Source organism: Aedes albopictus, chromosome 2 (genome assembly GCF_035046485.1).
Source record: "Aedes albopictus strain Foshan chromosome 2, AalbF5, whole genome shotgun sequence".
Lineage (NCBI taxonomy): Eukaryota > Metazoa > Arthropoda > Insecta > Diptera > Culicidae > Aedes > Aedes albopictus.
In genome coordinates, this window is record NC_085137.1 from 161836906 (window position 1) to 161852574 (window position 15669).

Here is a 15669-nt window from a genome sequence, read left to right on the forward strand (position 1 = left end):
ACGGCGCGGCGACGGCTGCAATAGTCAAATGTGAGCTCTCTGATGACTATAGTGGTGGAGTTGTGGGTTCCGTTGCAACCTGGGACGACGAGATTTTGGATCAACCCTGTACGGTGCCAGTCGTTGCTCGCTGGAATCGTGCAACTGTAATTAGTTGTGCGATGACGAAGAGTGGGACGAAGCTCAAACAGCTGATATTGAAAGCTGTTGCTGCTGCTGCTAGCTGAGGCATCCGAGTGGAGCATACTTAAATGCCAAGTTCATAAATCTAAAAAAGCAGGCAAGCTACAACAGATAAGACTTCCCAACCGAGGGTAACGACTATACGCCAGCAGACCACGCACACATCCAACAGTTCAGTCCTATTCGGCAGCTATTACGCGAAACGCGCGAAGCATAGAAGCGACGTAATTGTGGACACTACCACGCACAGTGGCATGATGTTTTTTTGCGTAGTAAAATTTCAAATTTTGTTTTCATCGCAAAAATTTGCACGATAGCAGCCGGTTTAACGATAAGTTACTGCGTTGCAAGAGGCGGGACTCGATCTACCAAAATCAAACGAGCTATTCGTGCAAAGTGTGCAGGTATGTTGAAGGCTAATACGTGGTTTATTACAACGCACTGCTTTCAGCAAGACCGTCTTTAATATTAAGGTTTTTATATAAACAGAGCTGGTGTAGCGCTGGGCAATGGAACAATAATTACTAAAATTTCTACGATTCTGAAAATAATTAAAAAAAACTTCAACTTTTTACTTCTCAGCTCTACGTTCCCACTGTGACAGAGCTTGTCTCTCTTCAACTTCGTAATCTCTGTGCATTTCCGCATTGACGTTCTTTCTTTTGCTGAGATACTCAAAGACCCACTGTACCCATTAAAATAGAGAAAATTCCTCGACCAAAGATTTTTAAATTATGAATTTGCTTTAGGGATTTATGCAAGGATTTCTACAGCAACTTCAGGTCAGGTATGCTTCTCTAAGAAATTCATGGGATTCCTTCAGGAATTATTTCAGATATTTTTTTTTAAATTTTTCGTGAATTCTCTGGGAATTTTTCCAAAAACTTCATCTGCAATTCTACTTGAAGCTTTTCCAAAGCTTTTTTTACTTGGATTTCTCCAGGCATTATTCTTCGTATTCCTTCGGATTTCTTCAGGAACTCCTGCTGGAATTCTTCCACAAATTCATGCTGAGGTAGCCCTAGTATTTACTGTAGCAGTTCATCCAGAAATTTCTTTATCGATTTACTCCAAGTATTCCATTTGATGGTCATTCAGCAATTCTTCTGGTATTCCTACCAGGCTTCCCAAAAGTACCGCATCATGATAGCATTTTGATGGCTGTCACACTCTTATTCCCATGACAGCCTTGTGAATGCATGGTTCATGACAGCCCACAGAATAAAGCTCATGCGATCTATAACATCACTGTCGGGAACTGCTCACATCGTCTGCTTTCGCTGTGCGTTCGTTCGCCGATGACAACCTCGGCTCTAGCCCAAACCGTCTCTCGTTGGCTGGACACGAAGTGACGAAAATCGCTGCGCTCGGCCCGTGCATTTTACTTCTGTTGAACGTGTCGAGTATCGTGGTATATCGCACGCTCAAAATTATCGACGCGTTTCATGTATTATGTATTTTTTTTTTCAAATAGAGAATATGTACCTGTAAGTCTTATTCTAGTAGAGTATTTTGCATAGCATTATTTTTTATTGGCATGTGAAATGCACTGCCATGTTTTCAATATAAAAGAGAGTTGAATCTCACATCAGTGGTATATTTTAGCCAGATTACAATTTTGACAAACGCTGGCACAAACTTCTTTTCGCCCCTGGGGCATCTTGTGAAAGGCATATCATGTTTGTAAAAAAATATTTATTGAGCACATATTGCCCGTTGTGAAGATGTATAGATTCCGACGCAAATGAATGATTAGGCTCATTTTCAGCGTAGGTGCGTTATAAATGTTTGTTTACAATGCAAAATTATCACCAATTGTGTACCTAACAACACAGCGTAAAATATTCACCAGGACGCGGTCTGGTTTAATATCTGTGGGCCCACGCAAGAAAAATCCACGCAACTAATTTTCGCGCAGGAGTCTAAACAGGTGGAATCTCCGCAATATTTTGTGAATAACTTTTAGCGTTAAGGTGAAACTTCACTGAGTCCATCAGATCATTTGCATTTGTATTTGTGTAATGGCAGTATTGTGTGTGTGCGTGTAATCGATTGCATTATAAACAGTTGCAAACAAACTGTCTGTCAAATGGGTTTGTTATTATTACCAAAGATCGATCCACCTAAGAGTGATAAATCGTGTGATATGAAAATATTTGATTTTAATTCGTTGTAATATCGATGTGTCGATGTGAGGCGAAAAAGGCGATAATTACTTTTAAAAATCATAAAAAGTGGATAACGTTAACTAATATTCGGTCAAGTCTCATCATATTGATCTTGTTAGGATTAAATTTGTATGCAGTACAAGCTTTGGTCGACCAGCCCCCTCTCGCAAATAATAAACGAGGTAATAAACGGCTACTAATTAATTGCATATGTTAGATAGATAAAATACGATCCTCAGTAGTCTCAACATACAATTCACAACATGCGACCATCTGTAAAACACGCTTTTTGAACAAAAACATATACATACAGTATTGGCTTAACTTGTTTATTAAATATATCAATTGGGAAAGGATTACATTAATTAAAACAATGAAAAGTGGAACATAATATAAAGACTTGCTTTTTTTCATTATTTAAATAACATGAATTTACTCACCTTCAATGCGTTGTGTTTACGTACTTTTCACTAGCGTTTTATCGAAACAGAATTGTCAAATACTTTTTTGCTCAAAAACTGCTCGAAGAAGTCTGACAGCTTCTTTGAAACATGCTTCTGGAAATAATCATCATCATATTCGACCATCGTTTGAACGTTGTCCGTATGGTTACTTGAATTGACAAAACAAATCAGGCATTTCGAGATTTTACACGTATGTAACAGAGATTGCACTTCAATTTGCAAGCTTTTGCAGATAGTTAGGTTTCCATCCTTCATTCGACACCCAAACTTATTTGAAGGCTTCCTGATAGTGGTGGATACAGATTCTTTAGACTCGCTTTTCTTTATTAGAAGAGCTGTAGTGCCGTCTTCAGAAATTGCTATAATTTGAAATAAATTAGATGATATAATCAAAGCCGTATAATTATATTCAAATTACCGTCCACAACGCTACACAAATATGTGTGACACGTGTCAACGAACATTTGACACTCTCCTGTTTTAGATCCAAGTTGCTCGGTTAAGCAACGTAGAACTAGCCCAACTATAGCTCGATTACTTTTGAGGTAGTTCCAAGTGTTCGTAGCTTGAAGGATCATGTCACATTTTTTCCACTTATTCGATTCTCTGCAGTTTATAAGCTCGGGGACGAATTTAGTGAGGATCCGACCCATAGCTATTTCTTTCATTACCGTTATTGGAATAGTGGTAGCCAATTGTTCCCTGGTTGTATCCGACAGCTTTGAGCAAATAAAAAAAAGTTTATAAAAAAGGTCAAAGGGCATAAATTATAAATCTTCCAAGCTGTTGATATTATCACTCTGAATAATCAATTATTTTTAGTGTTAGAGTTAAAAGTGCATAGTGAAAATATGTGAGAATAAGAATTTACCTCATATTTCGATATTAACGTACTAAGGTCGAACAGCTCGTTTGGAAGATCTTCTACGGCAGCAACAGCCTCTTCTCCATAATCGAGTTCTTCTTCAGGACATTGCACGACCTTTCGACGACAGTATGTAGGTTTACTTCGAGCAATTTTCGTTCGACGAGAGCATCCCTTTTTAGCTTCAATCATCTTCCGCATGAAAAATCCAGGGTCATCGCCAGTGAAAGTACGCATATATTTATCTTGCCACAGATAACCATCATTGTGTTGTAGGATTGTTATATATACTCGACGCTGGTAGGATCCACGACTCATGGTATCCACTCGTTTACCTACATTGTATTTACTTAAACGACAGTATAAATTTTCAACCCTGTTGACAAAATAATACCTATGAGCTTAAGTTTAATTTGTTAAATTCATTACATACAAATTACTGGTTTTATTTTCACAAATAAACTCAGCTTTTGCGGCAATCTTTTCAACGACAATCAAAATTTTATTCCAAACTCCAGCTTTCTCCAATTCCGGTATCAAATTATCACCATCCTCTTCTTCTTTGATCGTGCAAAAATAGTCGCGGCAGGCAGAGTGTCTCCCAAAGGCATGGAAAGGAGCGTTTCGGATATCATACCTCAATCCTTCTATATCCAACTCTGAGGTGCTTTCAGCGCAATGCTTAATGGCTGCTCGTATGCCTTTTGTAGTCCTATCGATGCATTTATTCACGACAGCTGCATACTGCTTTGGACATTTGATCTAGATAAAATTAAAAAAGTTGAATTACCTTTGGAGTCTCTACTGAAAAACTCAGGCAAAAGAGTTCTTAAGCATATGCAGGGAAAATTTGGAATGCTTCTTATAAATAAAAATATGTGTAAAACTGTCAATACGCTGAAAAATCACAATGGAAGATAAATACGCTTGGATCGCAGACAAAGAATGTCTTTCAAATAATTAGTTCACAAAGAATACTAAGTTGAAAAGCGGCATGCCAAGTTCTACTGAGAACATAGAGCCAATAAGAAGAAGGAGAAGACAAGAAATAGCTTAAGGGATTGCCTAGGAAATGTAGTGGGACTGACTTACGATACTCGGCAACATACCTCACGTAGCTTTTTCCCCATGTTCTTCATAACATGGTTGCAGCACAATTGGTGACGTATTTCCGGTCCGTACTGGCAACTGTTTTTGAGGCGTGCGACTGTCGTTGAATCTCCATCAGTCACTACCGTTGTGAATTTTAATCCTTTCTTCCTGAGAACCTCAAAACCCTCTATAATTATGGCGGGTTCCATACCTCCTGATGCACCTTTATAATTTTTGTAGCATTTGTGCCGACGTATTGGTTGATTATTTTTCGTTCTTGTTATATTCATTGTGCAAGCAACGCATCGCTTATTTTTACAGCCGACGAAGCAAACTTTTTTGGTTCTTGTTGCGATTATAGCTGCACAGCCCGACGCTGAATTATACCGATGGCCGTTGCTTCTCTGGCCCCACGATCCATCCAAGGCCGCACAAGAGTTTATATACTCCGCGGTAGGGGGTACCATTCCTTTTTGAATCATTTCTTCTAACACAGAAGCCTTCTCTTCTTCAACAGCTTGGTTCAACGAATCTTCTAGTGCGTCTTCAAGAACATCGTCTAAAGCTATTTCATCTTTCATGAATGAGTTTCGGGCAAGAAATGGTATATTCAAATATGAGAACAATTCGTTTGCTTGAGTATATGTGGCCCCACTGCACAAAATCGCCCATGCAATATTGCGTCGTAGACGGTGCACCGGTGAAGGCTGTTCTGATGATCCCTTAACCATTTCACCACAAACATTACATTTCAGGTAAATGGAAGACACCATCGATCTGATGTCTTCATGAAACGGGTTCAATACTCCTAAACATGTTTGAGAGTGTGTGGCTTGGGCTAATGTTATCCATTTGATGAAATATTCGTAGTCAACGATTCGCCGACCGTGAATACGTTTTTCATGTGGTAGTTGAACCTTCGAATATGCATCAGCATTAGTAGCTTGGTACCTACAAAATAGAAACACACAAATTTTGAAGTTATCTTTAGAAACTGCTCATGTACAGTAACTACTTTCAACTTTCAAGAAATAATGTTGTCTTCTATTTTTTACAGCCAACGAATTTTCAATTGAATAACAGTGTTTGAAGTTTTTGAGCTCAACTCATATTGTTTCAATCACAGTTGTTTGGAATCTTTTTGAGTAAGAGTTTTCCACTCTTACTGAACAGAAAGGCCATGCGATTAAAGTTGTACGAATTACCCGTTTTGTTTTTTTTTGCGAAAAACTGAAAATTTTCGGTATGTTAGACCTTAACCACATAAATCCCCAAATTTTAATCAGCTTCATGTATTATAAGAATCAAAATAAAATCTACTTTGGCGACTACTTTTACCCGCAATCAAAGATACGCGCGAGCTTGTCGCCTAAAGAATCAGACCTGTTTTCAAATTTTCCATCACAGGGCTCTTTATAGTTATTGAAAAATGGTCGCCACATGGTCGGGTGATGTGATGGCTGCTGCGACTGCACGTGCTTTTTGCACCACGATTGAATTTCGATCATCACATAAGGCCTTGAAAAGTAGTCGCCTTTATTGTGTTTTTCATGCAATGCACAATATTTTTGACACTTAAGTGTTGAAGTGTTTCAATTCTTCCATCAATGGCAAAAGTTCAAATGTGACTTGCAAAAGCTTTCGGATAATAATTGTGGATCATAAAACCACAAGCAAACAGACGTTACACTGATTATTACCTTCGTTCACCGATTTAACGGTCGTCATTAAAAAAAATGATAGTTGGCCAACTGGCATCCGTGGCGCTCGCATCGTTTTTGTTCGAGTGTGGCGTTTGTCTACTACCGCCACCTAGTTTGATGGTTGGCCAAACTCAGTCCCTTTAGCAATGGGCGAACATGTTTTCGTGACTATGATTTGAATCGAAAAATTTTCGAGGAGTTACGTTTTTTTGTCTGTGATTAAATATAAAGCTGAGAGGCAAGCTCTATTCTAGTTGGTACGTTATGCCAGACAGAACACGAATAAAAACCTGAAGCTAGTCGAAAATCTTCATATATTTATTTGTAGAATAGCATTTCCTTAAATCCTGAAAGCAAATTTTATTTTACTAAAATCCGGAAAGCAAAGTAAATCTTACAAGGGTACGTTCATGAATTACTTCCCGCGAAAATAGTCCATTGTCAATCCCTCTTCCATCTGTCACATGTTTTGTATAAGAACACTGAGATTTTTGTAATAGTCGTCTCACTTTTTTTAACCCCTCCTCTCCCCACAAACTGTCACGTAATTTTTGAACGTTCCCCAAATTGGGAGTGAACTGGCAGTGTAATAGAATAACAAATATTAAATATTGAACGCAAGAGGATATTGGCCCCAACTTCAATTAAATTTGTTTGATTAGTCGAATCGTTCAGGAGTCGAGTTTGTACCACGCTCCCTTGAGGCCTGTCCATAAACAACGTAGATTCGAGGGGGGGTTGGGAGGAGGTGGGTTCTGGCCAAATTCAACGGTCCATGCAAATTTTAAAAGTTTTGTTAGGGCGAAAGTCAACAGTGGGGGGGGGGGGGGGGTCTGAGATGACCAAAAATGAGTCTACGTAGTTTATGGACATCGCCCTATAAATATGGATATTCTAGCACAACCAAAAATAAGTCTTACTTCCTAGTATAGGGTCTTGGTCCATTTGGGCAGGTGTACCTATTTTGGGCACTTGTTGATATAACTAAGTCAAATTCAATCCGATTGATTTGAGTTTTTGTATATAGTTAGATATTGTACGTGCCTAGCTCTATACACATATTCAAAACAATCCGTTTGAAATTGACTTAGTTATAGCGGCAAGTGCCCAAAATAGGTACACCTGCCCAAATGGTACAAGACCCTATTTGGGAAAAAATTGAGTGATGCTAATAAAAAAATCTACTAAATACCTTTTTACAGAAACGTGCTTCGACGCATTTCTGAAACCTTTTACTCCAGGCCGAATAGTACGTTGGGTTTTGTATGTAAACCTGCAGGTCGTTTTGTTACGTTGGAGCGTATTGTATACCTTTTTCATTGCTTTCGCCTCAGATGACAGCTCTGCTTTCGCTTCTTTGAAATGTGCTGGTGATTGACTGACAGATGCCCATTTCATACAGGCTGTACAGTAGCAGTCTTGCTCATCATCGTATACGCAACCAGCAGGAACACCAGGAATCTCGAAGATTATTGTATCTGTTTTAGAAAGCGTAACTTTCCGAGGCGTTGAATCAGTCCCAGTGCCATAGTGCTCTTGGGTACTAGTTGGTGCTATCGAATCATATGACGTTGAGAGTCCTATAAGAAAACCAATGTTACACAGGGAATGATTTTCATTTATAGTGTTAATCAAATTACTAATTGATAATCGTTTTTGAAAATTACGAAAACTTACCATATGGACCCGACGATGCTTGTGGCTGCCTCAAAAATTCTTCGGACACGCTTTCAGTATTCGTCCACAAAGCCTGCGATTTTTCAGGAGAAAACGATCCTAATTCCCTTGGACGTTCCGGTGCACGGTCCAAATCATATTCGAGCTTTTTAACTGCATCTGTGTCTTCTAAAATTGAAATATAAAAATGAACAAGGAACCTGACAGAAACGTCATTTGCTATGCAATAAAATAGTACTCACCACATGATACCAAAACTGTCCCAAGAGACGAGAAAGATCGACTGCCTTCTTCTGGTACATCCACAGTTGCTCTAGAAGCTTGTTCGGCATCCGGTTTTGGCTCTGAATCGATGTCTATCGCAGGTAACGGTGGCAAGAAAACGTTGTTCGTGTTGACGTTGAAGTCGGGGAAAGACAGGATCGATACTTCCGGCACTGTTGCTGCTTCAGTTGGCAAGGGTATTTCTGGTAGAGAACCACATTCCACAGGAAAATATACCGGCAAATCATCCAGCTCCTGTACTGCAACCGGTTGTACAATGTCGTTCAATCTTCCTTCGTTACAGGCACTCTCAGAACCGGAATCGCACGGAAACTCACTACTTCGCCACGGGTCTTCAAAAGTCCAGGCCAATGGATCAACGATTTCCCGTTTAATTTTCTTTTTGGCCTCGCGCTGCCTTGCAGCTTTACGTTTTTTATTCGGTCTGCCCGTTCGATCCATTTCACTCAACTGCAATACTTTTCACTTTTGTTTTTGTTTATGTTTTCGACGGACTAAATCGGCAATGGCAGTGAGGCCATATTTATGGTTTTGAAATTATGCTCGGAAATATGAGGGCAAAAACATTAATATTTAAGAAGAAAGGTATGTTTACCCAACACATTTCTGTTTGCTTTTATGAAGAATTTGTTTAAGAATATTATGCTGAGTGTAATATACTATTTTTCGATCACTCAAAAAAGTTTTTGTTGCATTTCAAGTTTGCAGAACTGCCAGCACTCCCAGGCGAGTAGCTTTTCAGACGAATGGTCGAACATTGCTACCTACTCAGATCAGCAAGTTCAAGTTGGTGCTATGTTTGTCAAACACTGTCATAAATAGCACCGACATGAACAAGTTCGTAAGGATTGGTGACAAAATTGGATCAACCGTTTGAGAAATGGGTAGCAGTAGGCGGAATGAAGTGAAAAAAAAAGTTGAATCTGTGTGATCGGTATCGCCTGGAATAAAAATGCACAAATCTTGCAATCTATTGCCTATATTGCTAATATTTGTTCAGTGGATGAAAGTTCAAAATATACGGAAGTGTTACTTTAGTGAGTGGGTCATCAAAAAATAGTGAAAGTGCTCCGAACCTTTGATAAAAGCTAGCCTTGGGGTGAGGGGTGTTTGATGGTGTGTAACCAAAGGAAAAAATTTCCTCGTAGAAAATTGCACTATTTCGGCTATTTACTTGATCAATAGGAGTAAAATAGTTAAAATACTAATAACGTGACTTAAATAATTCGAGGCTTTCAACTTTCATCACTCCAGATAACATGTAAGTAGCAGAAAAAAAAGTATTTTTTCTTGGTTTACCGAACATCCATAGAAGCTGATATTGGTGTATGTGTGTAAGTTAGGGTGAAGGGAGGTGAGGGGGAAGTCAGCCATTTTGGCTGCCATTTTTGTACTCCGTGAAGTTTCACCTTAAACCATGTGCTCCCGTGACAGCCTATGACACCCTTTACGCGACAGCCGGCTTGGTTAGCAGAAGATTGTCATCGCCATGCGGCCAACAATACTGACGACGTTTCCCACTCGGCTCGATACGACTCGAGTATGCAACTGTCAGGCAAGCAGCCGAAGCAGCGGCTGTTGCAATACATCTTTCGCTCATGCGTGTTGGCGATACATTTCTCACTGATGGTGTTGCACACGGTAACGAGAGATGGTCTGCACACATAAGAGAGTGTCGAATTGCACACATAAGAGATCGTCAGCCTTGCGCGGGCTGTTGCGAGAAGGATGTACATTTGGAAAGCCTGATTCCTACTCAATATTCTCCTTAAGGACAAACTCGTTAGAATCCCAAAATGGCCGCCACAATGGTCGACTTTGGCACCTACTCACGATTTCAAGCGCACAAATCTCTTCGTAAACAAAACCAGCGCACCTGATCTTCTTATTTGAAGCTTATTAAAAGTGATGAAGAATAGAGTTATCAACTGCACTGTTGCTGCTTGTTGAGATTTGTGCGTCTGAAGTTCTAATGCACTCTTCAAGCGGGACTTTAAGACGTTTGTCCTTAAGTCATTTTTCGGGGGTTTCCCTCAGAACTTCATCTGGAATTTCTTCAGGGATTTCTCCTGGCTTCACCGCTCCCAGTATAATGTGTGGCCATATGTACACGGCTTAGAATACTTTGAAAATTCAAGCAGGGAGCATTTCAGGCAGCATATGTCATAACGTTCTTGTCGACCAGATGCTGTTTTTCTTATCATATAGTTCATCATGGGACACACAGCATGACTTCTCTTCCGAATGAAAAAATCACATTTTTGTGAGTATGTGGAATGGGATTCGATCCCAGATACTCGGCGTGGTAGTCACGAGCTTCCACAATCGCCTTTCAGTTAAAGCTAGATGTGCATAGTAAAGGGGAATCCTCTATCCGAATACAGGATTGAATATCCGCAAATAGTGGTTCTGAATATCGAAACGTGTAGCAGAATTCTTGCCGTAGATAACACAGCAAAATGGCTTTACACATAGCTTGGCTACCGGCTACGTAAAATGTTCTCAACTTCAGTCGAGAATAAAGCTACTTTTTTCAGGAGAACGTTGAGCATGCAGTTTTTACGTCCATATGATGTACATGATACTGCTCTTGATGCGTCACTGCCAGCAATACTCGAATCGTCGTGAACTTCACCATAATTGCGTATGTTTTGTCTGAATCGAATTCTCTCCTCAAGGAACACCTTTCATACGATCCACTTTTTCGTGTTCATCACGCTGTATCTTAAACGCCCACTTGCTGTCGATATTGTTCCGTTTGGGCAGCTTAGGTATCAGCTCCTAGGTGTTGTAATGAATCTGGCTCGTTTTCGATGGAATCTTTCCGATACGTGAAAATCTTCTTTGTTCTGCGATCCCAAATGTGATAGTCTGTGTATCCAACCACCAAACTCTTTGAAGTCTTCGAATCCAAGTTATGGATAAACCCAACGCATACACTTGACCAGCTCGACGACTGGTGCCTACGATTCGTTCATCTTTCTCTATGGTTACTTTACCGCCATCCCGATATATTCCAAACGACGCACCGAAAACAAATTATACTGTATTTCCGGTACGTAGAGATGATCGTTTGCCACGACCAACTGCTTCTTCTCGTTGAGCAGCATATCCATTCTCACGATGCCTACGGTTTTTGCTACGATCGATCACTTGACCAGACGCTACAGCAATCCCAAGTAACAATTCTAAGTCAAATAGACTAGAATAGGTTCTTAGAACCATCACAAAACCAAAATAAAAGGTATAAGGTTTATTGACGGCTCTCGAAACGTCTTCTAGACAAATAAATATCCTGGGATGTTAACTTTCAATTTCAATGTTGTCGGTGGTGCCTTAGTCAAGTAAAGATTCAATCTTCTGATTCTGCTGCTACTAACGTTGCTGATACGTTCGCTCCAGTCTTCTGTCGACAGTTAAATTTACCGCCGGACTTCCAATTCACTAGTAGATCCTTCCTCTCGGCAAGTTCGGTGATTCGTTGAAAACTGTCTAATTGCTGAAATAGCAAGTTTACAGAAATCTATCCGGAGAAATCCGCGGTGTTGAAAGAATTGCGAAAACGCGGTTCGATCGACAACTATGAGCGGTCCCAACTAACATTTTTGCTGAATAAGAGTTTAACACAATTTGCTTCCAAGAACGTTTGCTCCATAAGCTGTTATGCAGCTACTTTTGTTAGTAGGGGTATGTTTTCCTCAAAAAACGTAAGTTTAAGAACTTGGTCTAGGCGAAGAAAAACGATTACTGGCGTTGCTTCTTCGAGGATTTATCGTGCTAGACTTCGATGAGAACTCTTTGGATCGTCGAGAAGGCTCTCCTTCTCGGTGGAGTCTCAAAGATTCCGTACCCGTGCAACGAGTAATTCGCGATGTTTCCAAAGATAGCCACGGCATGGATAGGTTGTTTCCGATGGTTTAATTATTTTCTTTCATGTAACAATTCTACTCCAGAAATGGATAGAATCAAGTTCAATTTACTTAATAACTTCCCTGACAACGCGAAGAGATGCTTATTGAACTTTTTCTATCAATTAATGGATAAAAATCGGTCCGGAGATTGGAGACAAGTGAGGGTAATAGTTATCCAAAAACTCGGGAAACCTGCATCGGATCATCATTCTTACCATCCAATCGCGACGCTTTTGCCAGAAGTTGTTGAAGAAGATGATTCTCTTTCGGCTGAACAAATGGGATGTATCGAGTGGCATGTGGTCATATACACAGTTGAATTTCTTCAGAATTCTAGCAAAATATATTCTGCTGTTTGAGAAGAAGATGAGTGTTGCTCATGACGACTTGACAATTTCACAAATTAGCTACATGGGTCTCCCCCAGAGTTCATGTTGAGGCCCTATTCTTTTCAATTTGTCTGCCAGAGACATGGATGTTTGTCTCGTGGAAAATTGCACGTTAGAATAGCTAACGGATGACTGTTGTTTCTGCAATCTGCAGGACCACATCATACTTTGGATAATTTGTCTACTTTTACTCTCAAGCTGGGTATCGAATTCTCTCCGGAGATTCTCCGGCCTCCGGGTGCGAAAGCTGAGATGATAATCTTTTCTAAAAAAAGACAAACCGGCTTAATTTCCGCTTCATTTTGTTTCTAAGGCAGTTACTTACAGCATGTCTTCTCAATATATTGACGTCTGACTCGACTCAAAATGCACTTAGGGGAAGCACATTATTGTGTATCTGATACAGAAATGCCAAAAGCGAATCCGCATCCGATGTAAGGATTTGGATCCATTGGTCATGGAAAACTTCGAAATTCTGCTCAAACAGAATCATCAAACTCGTTTTATGAATGTATACTGCTAACTGGTACATAACGCCGGACGTAAGCTCATCTTTGATCATGACAACTTCTCAGACTTTGATAATTCATCTGCAGATTTTGATCCGTTAACGAAGGATGAGGTTCATCCATGATTTGCCAGAAGTTGTTTGTTCGTTTGTTCCATGTGTGTTCCGCAAGCTTTCGCAATTAAACTCGGGCACAATGACACATTGGGAAGTGACAGTTCCTCACATATGGTTCAAAGGCAAATGATTCAACTGGTTTTGGTGTCTTCAACAATTTCCAAGCGCCGCCTTTATGCTTCAAAAACACTCATAGCATATCTTGCTAAGGTGGGCGATAAAGAAGACGATAATGAAGAAATGAAATACTCCACTGCCGCTAGCCCCGATGGCATTCCAGCTTGTGTACTGAAAAGATGCTGCAATGCTTTAAGCCCCGTATTAGCATCGCTCTTCAACATGTCTCTTCAGCAATGTCGGTTTCCGTCTAACTGGAAGCTCTTCATTATGTTTCCCGTGTATAAGAAAGGAGATAAAAGGTGTATTGAGAACTACCGCGGAATCACATCATTATGTGCCAGCTCGAAAGTTTTCGAAATCGTCGTCAAAGATATGCTGTTTGCTGCATGTAAACATTACATATGTACCTGCCAGCACGGATTCTATCCTAATAGATCTGTTGCGACGAATCTTGTCAATTTCGCTTCACACTGTATACGGACGACGGAAGCTGGTCATCAAACTGATGCGATATATACTGATTTTAAATCTGCGTTCGATCGAGTGGACCACAGGATACTGTTGAAGCGACTAGAGCTTCTTGGCATGTCTTTAGACTCTATTTCTTGGTTGAGATCGTATTTGTCGAACCGGAAACTTTGTGTGGTGATTGGCTCGGAAACTTCAACTATATTTACTAATTTATCTGGCGTACCACAAGGAAGCAATCTCGGGCCGCTGCTGTTCTCACTTTTTATCAATGATCTGTCTCGTCTGTTACCTCCTGGATGCAAGCTTTTCTTTGCCGACGATTTAAAACTCTATATGACCATCAGAAGTTTAGATGATTATCTAAGGTTACAGCATTTAGTCAACACCTTTGCTAACTGGAGCTCTATCAACATGCTTACCTTGAGCATTAAGAAGTGCAATGTGATATCTTTTCATCGAAAACTCAAGCCGATAATCTACGATTACACCATAGATAATTTGAAATTAGAGCGCGTTAATCACGTACGCGATTTGGGTGTTATATTGGACCCAGGCTTCACCTTTCGGATCCACTTTGAAGATGTGATTTCGAAAGCGAATCGACAACTGGGGTTCATATTTAAAATCTGTGACGAGTTCAAGGATCCGGTGTGCCTACGTTCACTGTATTGCACCCTTGTGAGATCATTGCTGGAGTCTAATGTTGTCGTTTGGTGCCCATATCAGACAATTTGGATCAACAGAATTGAGGCAGTTCAAAGAAAATTTGTAAGACGTGCTCTTCGTTCCTTGCCTTGGCGTGATCCTGTAAACCTGCCACCGTACGAGCAGCGGTGCCGCCTTCTTGGTATTGATACCCTGGCCAGCCGGAGGTTTGCTCAACAAGCCGGATTTGCTGCGAAAATTCTGCTGGGAGAAATCGATTCACCTGAGATTTTATCGCGACTGAACATCTACGCACCCGAACGGACTCTACGACAGCGTAACTTCCTGACGACCGAAGGCAGCAACACAGTTTATGGCCAACATAGTCCGATTAGTGCCGTAACAACTGCATTCAATGAAGTATTCGATTTGTTCGACTTCAACCTGTCTGCTCAGGCATTCCAGCGAAAGGTTCAGCAGCGGAGGCATCGTGAGCTGTGATAGCATTATTCGACATTGGATGCAGCGAATTTGAATACAGGCGAGAATCTGTCCAAATATGCTAACGTAAAAAGCTTATCTACATACATGTTTTTTTTTTATTTTCAGTAACTGCTTGAGTGACCTGTTGTTTGTAATGTTTTAATAGTATAAAATTGTTTGTATTATAATGTAGATCCTTGTAAGTCAATCTTTGTAATGTTTTTCGAAAAGATACGGGGTTTTTATGCCTTTTGGAGACTGGCAATCACTTTTCATGGCCAACTCCAGGAGGCTTTTCCCCACCACCTTCATTAAGACACGAGTCAGATGAAGCGAATAAAGAATAAATAAATAAATAAATAAATAAAATATTTAAGAGCGGCCAATCACATTCCACGAATGTTTTGCATTGGCCCTTCAGGATACCTTGATCAGCTGGTAAAACAAGAAGTTGACTCTAGGATTTTTTCACGAACTTCTTCTGAGATTCCTAAACAGATTCCATCTCGGGTTACTCCAACAGCTTTTACCACATTTCCTCCCGCAAGTGCTCCAGAGATTCTTTTGCAATTTCATTATGGAATTCCT

At 40.2% G+C, this 15669-nt stretch overlaps 3 protein-coding genes across 13 annotated transcripts in view; 1 reads left to right on the top strand and 2 right to left on the bottom strand.

Annotated features, from left to right (window-relative positions):
* The window catches only part of LOC109405894 (transcription factor SPT20 homolog), a 98699-nt gene that overhangs the window by 39382 nt on the left and 43648 nt on the right, over positions 1-15669 (top strand). The window lies entirely within an intron of this gene.
* LOC134287776 (uncharacterized) lies at positions 2158-6199 on the bottom strand. Of its 2 annotated transcripts, XM_062850654.1 has the most exons (5): positions 4790-6198; positions 4114-4442; positions 3687-4056; positions 3234-3534; positions 2158-3174 (listed from the first exon to the last, which is right to left on the bottom strand). In XM_062850654.1, exons 1-5 carry the CDS (start codon positions 5543-5545, stop codon positions 2822-2824), a joined length of 2109 nt encoding a protein of 702 aa, XP_062706638.1. In that variant the 5' UTR covers positions 5546-6198; the 3' UTR covers positions 2158-2821. The 2 variants fall into 2 exon arrangements, with proteins under 2 accessions (XP_062706638.1, XP_062706639.1); XM_062850655.1 differs by having other exon boundaries at positions 3687-4442; positions 4790-6199.
* LOC134287777 (uncharacterized) lies at positions 7862-9845 on the bottom strand. Its single transcript, XM_062850656.1, has 2 exons — positions 8395-9845; positions 7862-8320 (listed from the first exon to the last, which is right to left on the bottom strand). The coding sequence occupies exons 1-2, from the start codon at positions 8876-8878 to the stop codon at positions 8139-8141; spliced, it is 666 nt and encodes a 221-aa protein (XP_062706640.1). The 5' UTR covers positions 8879-9845; the 3' UTR covers positions 7862-8138.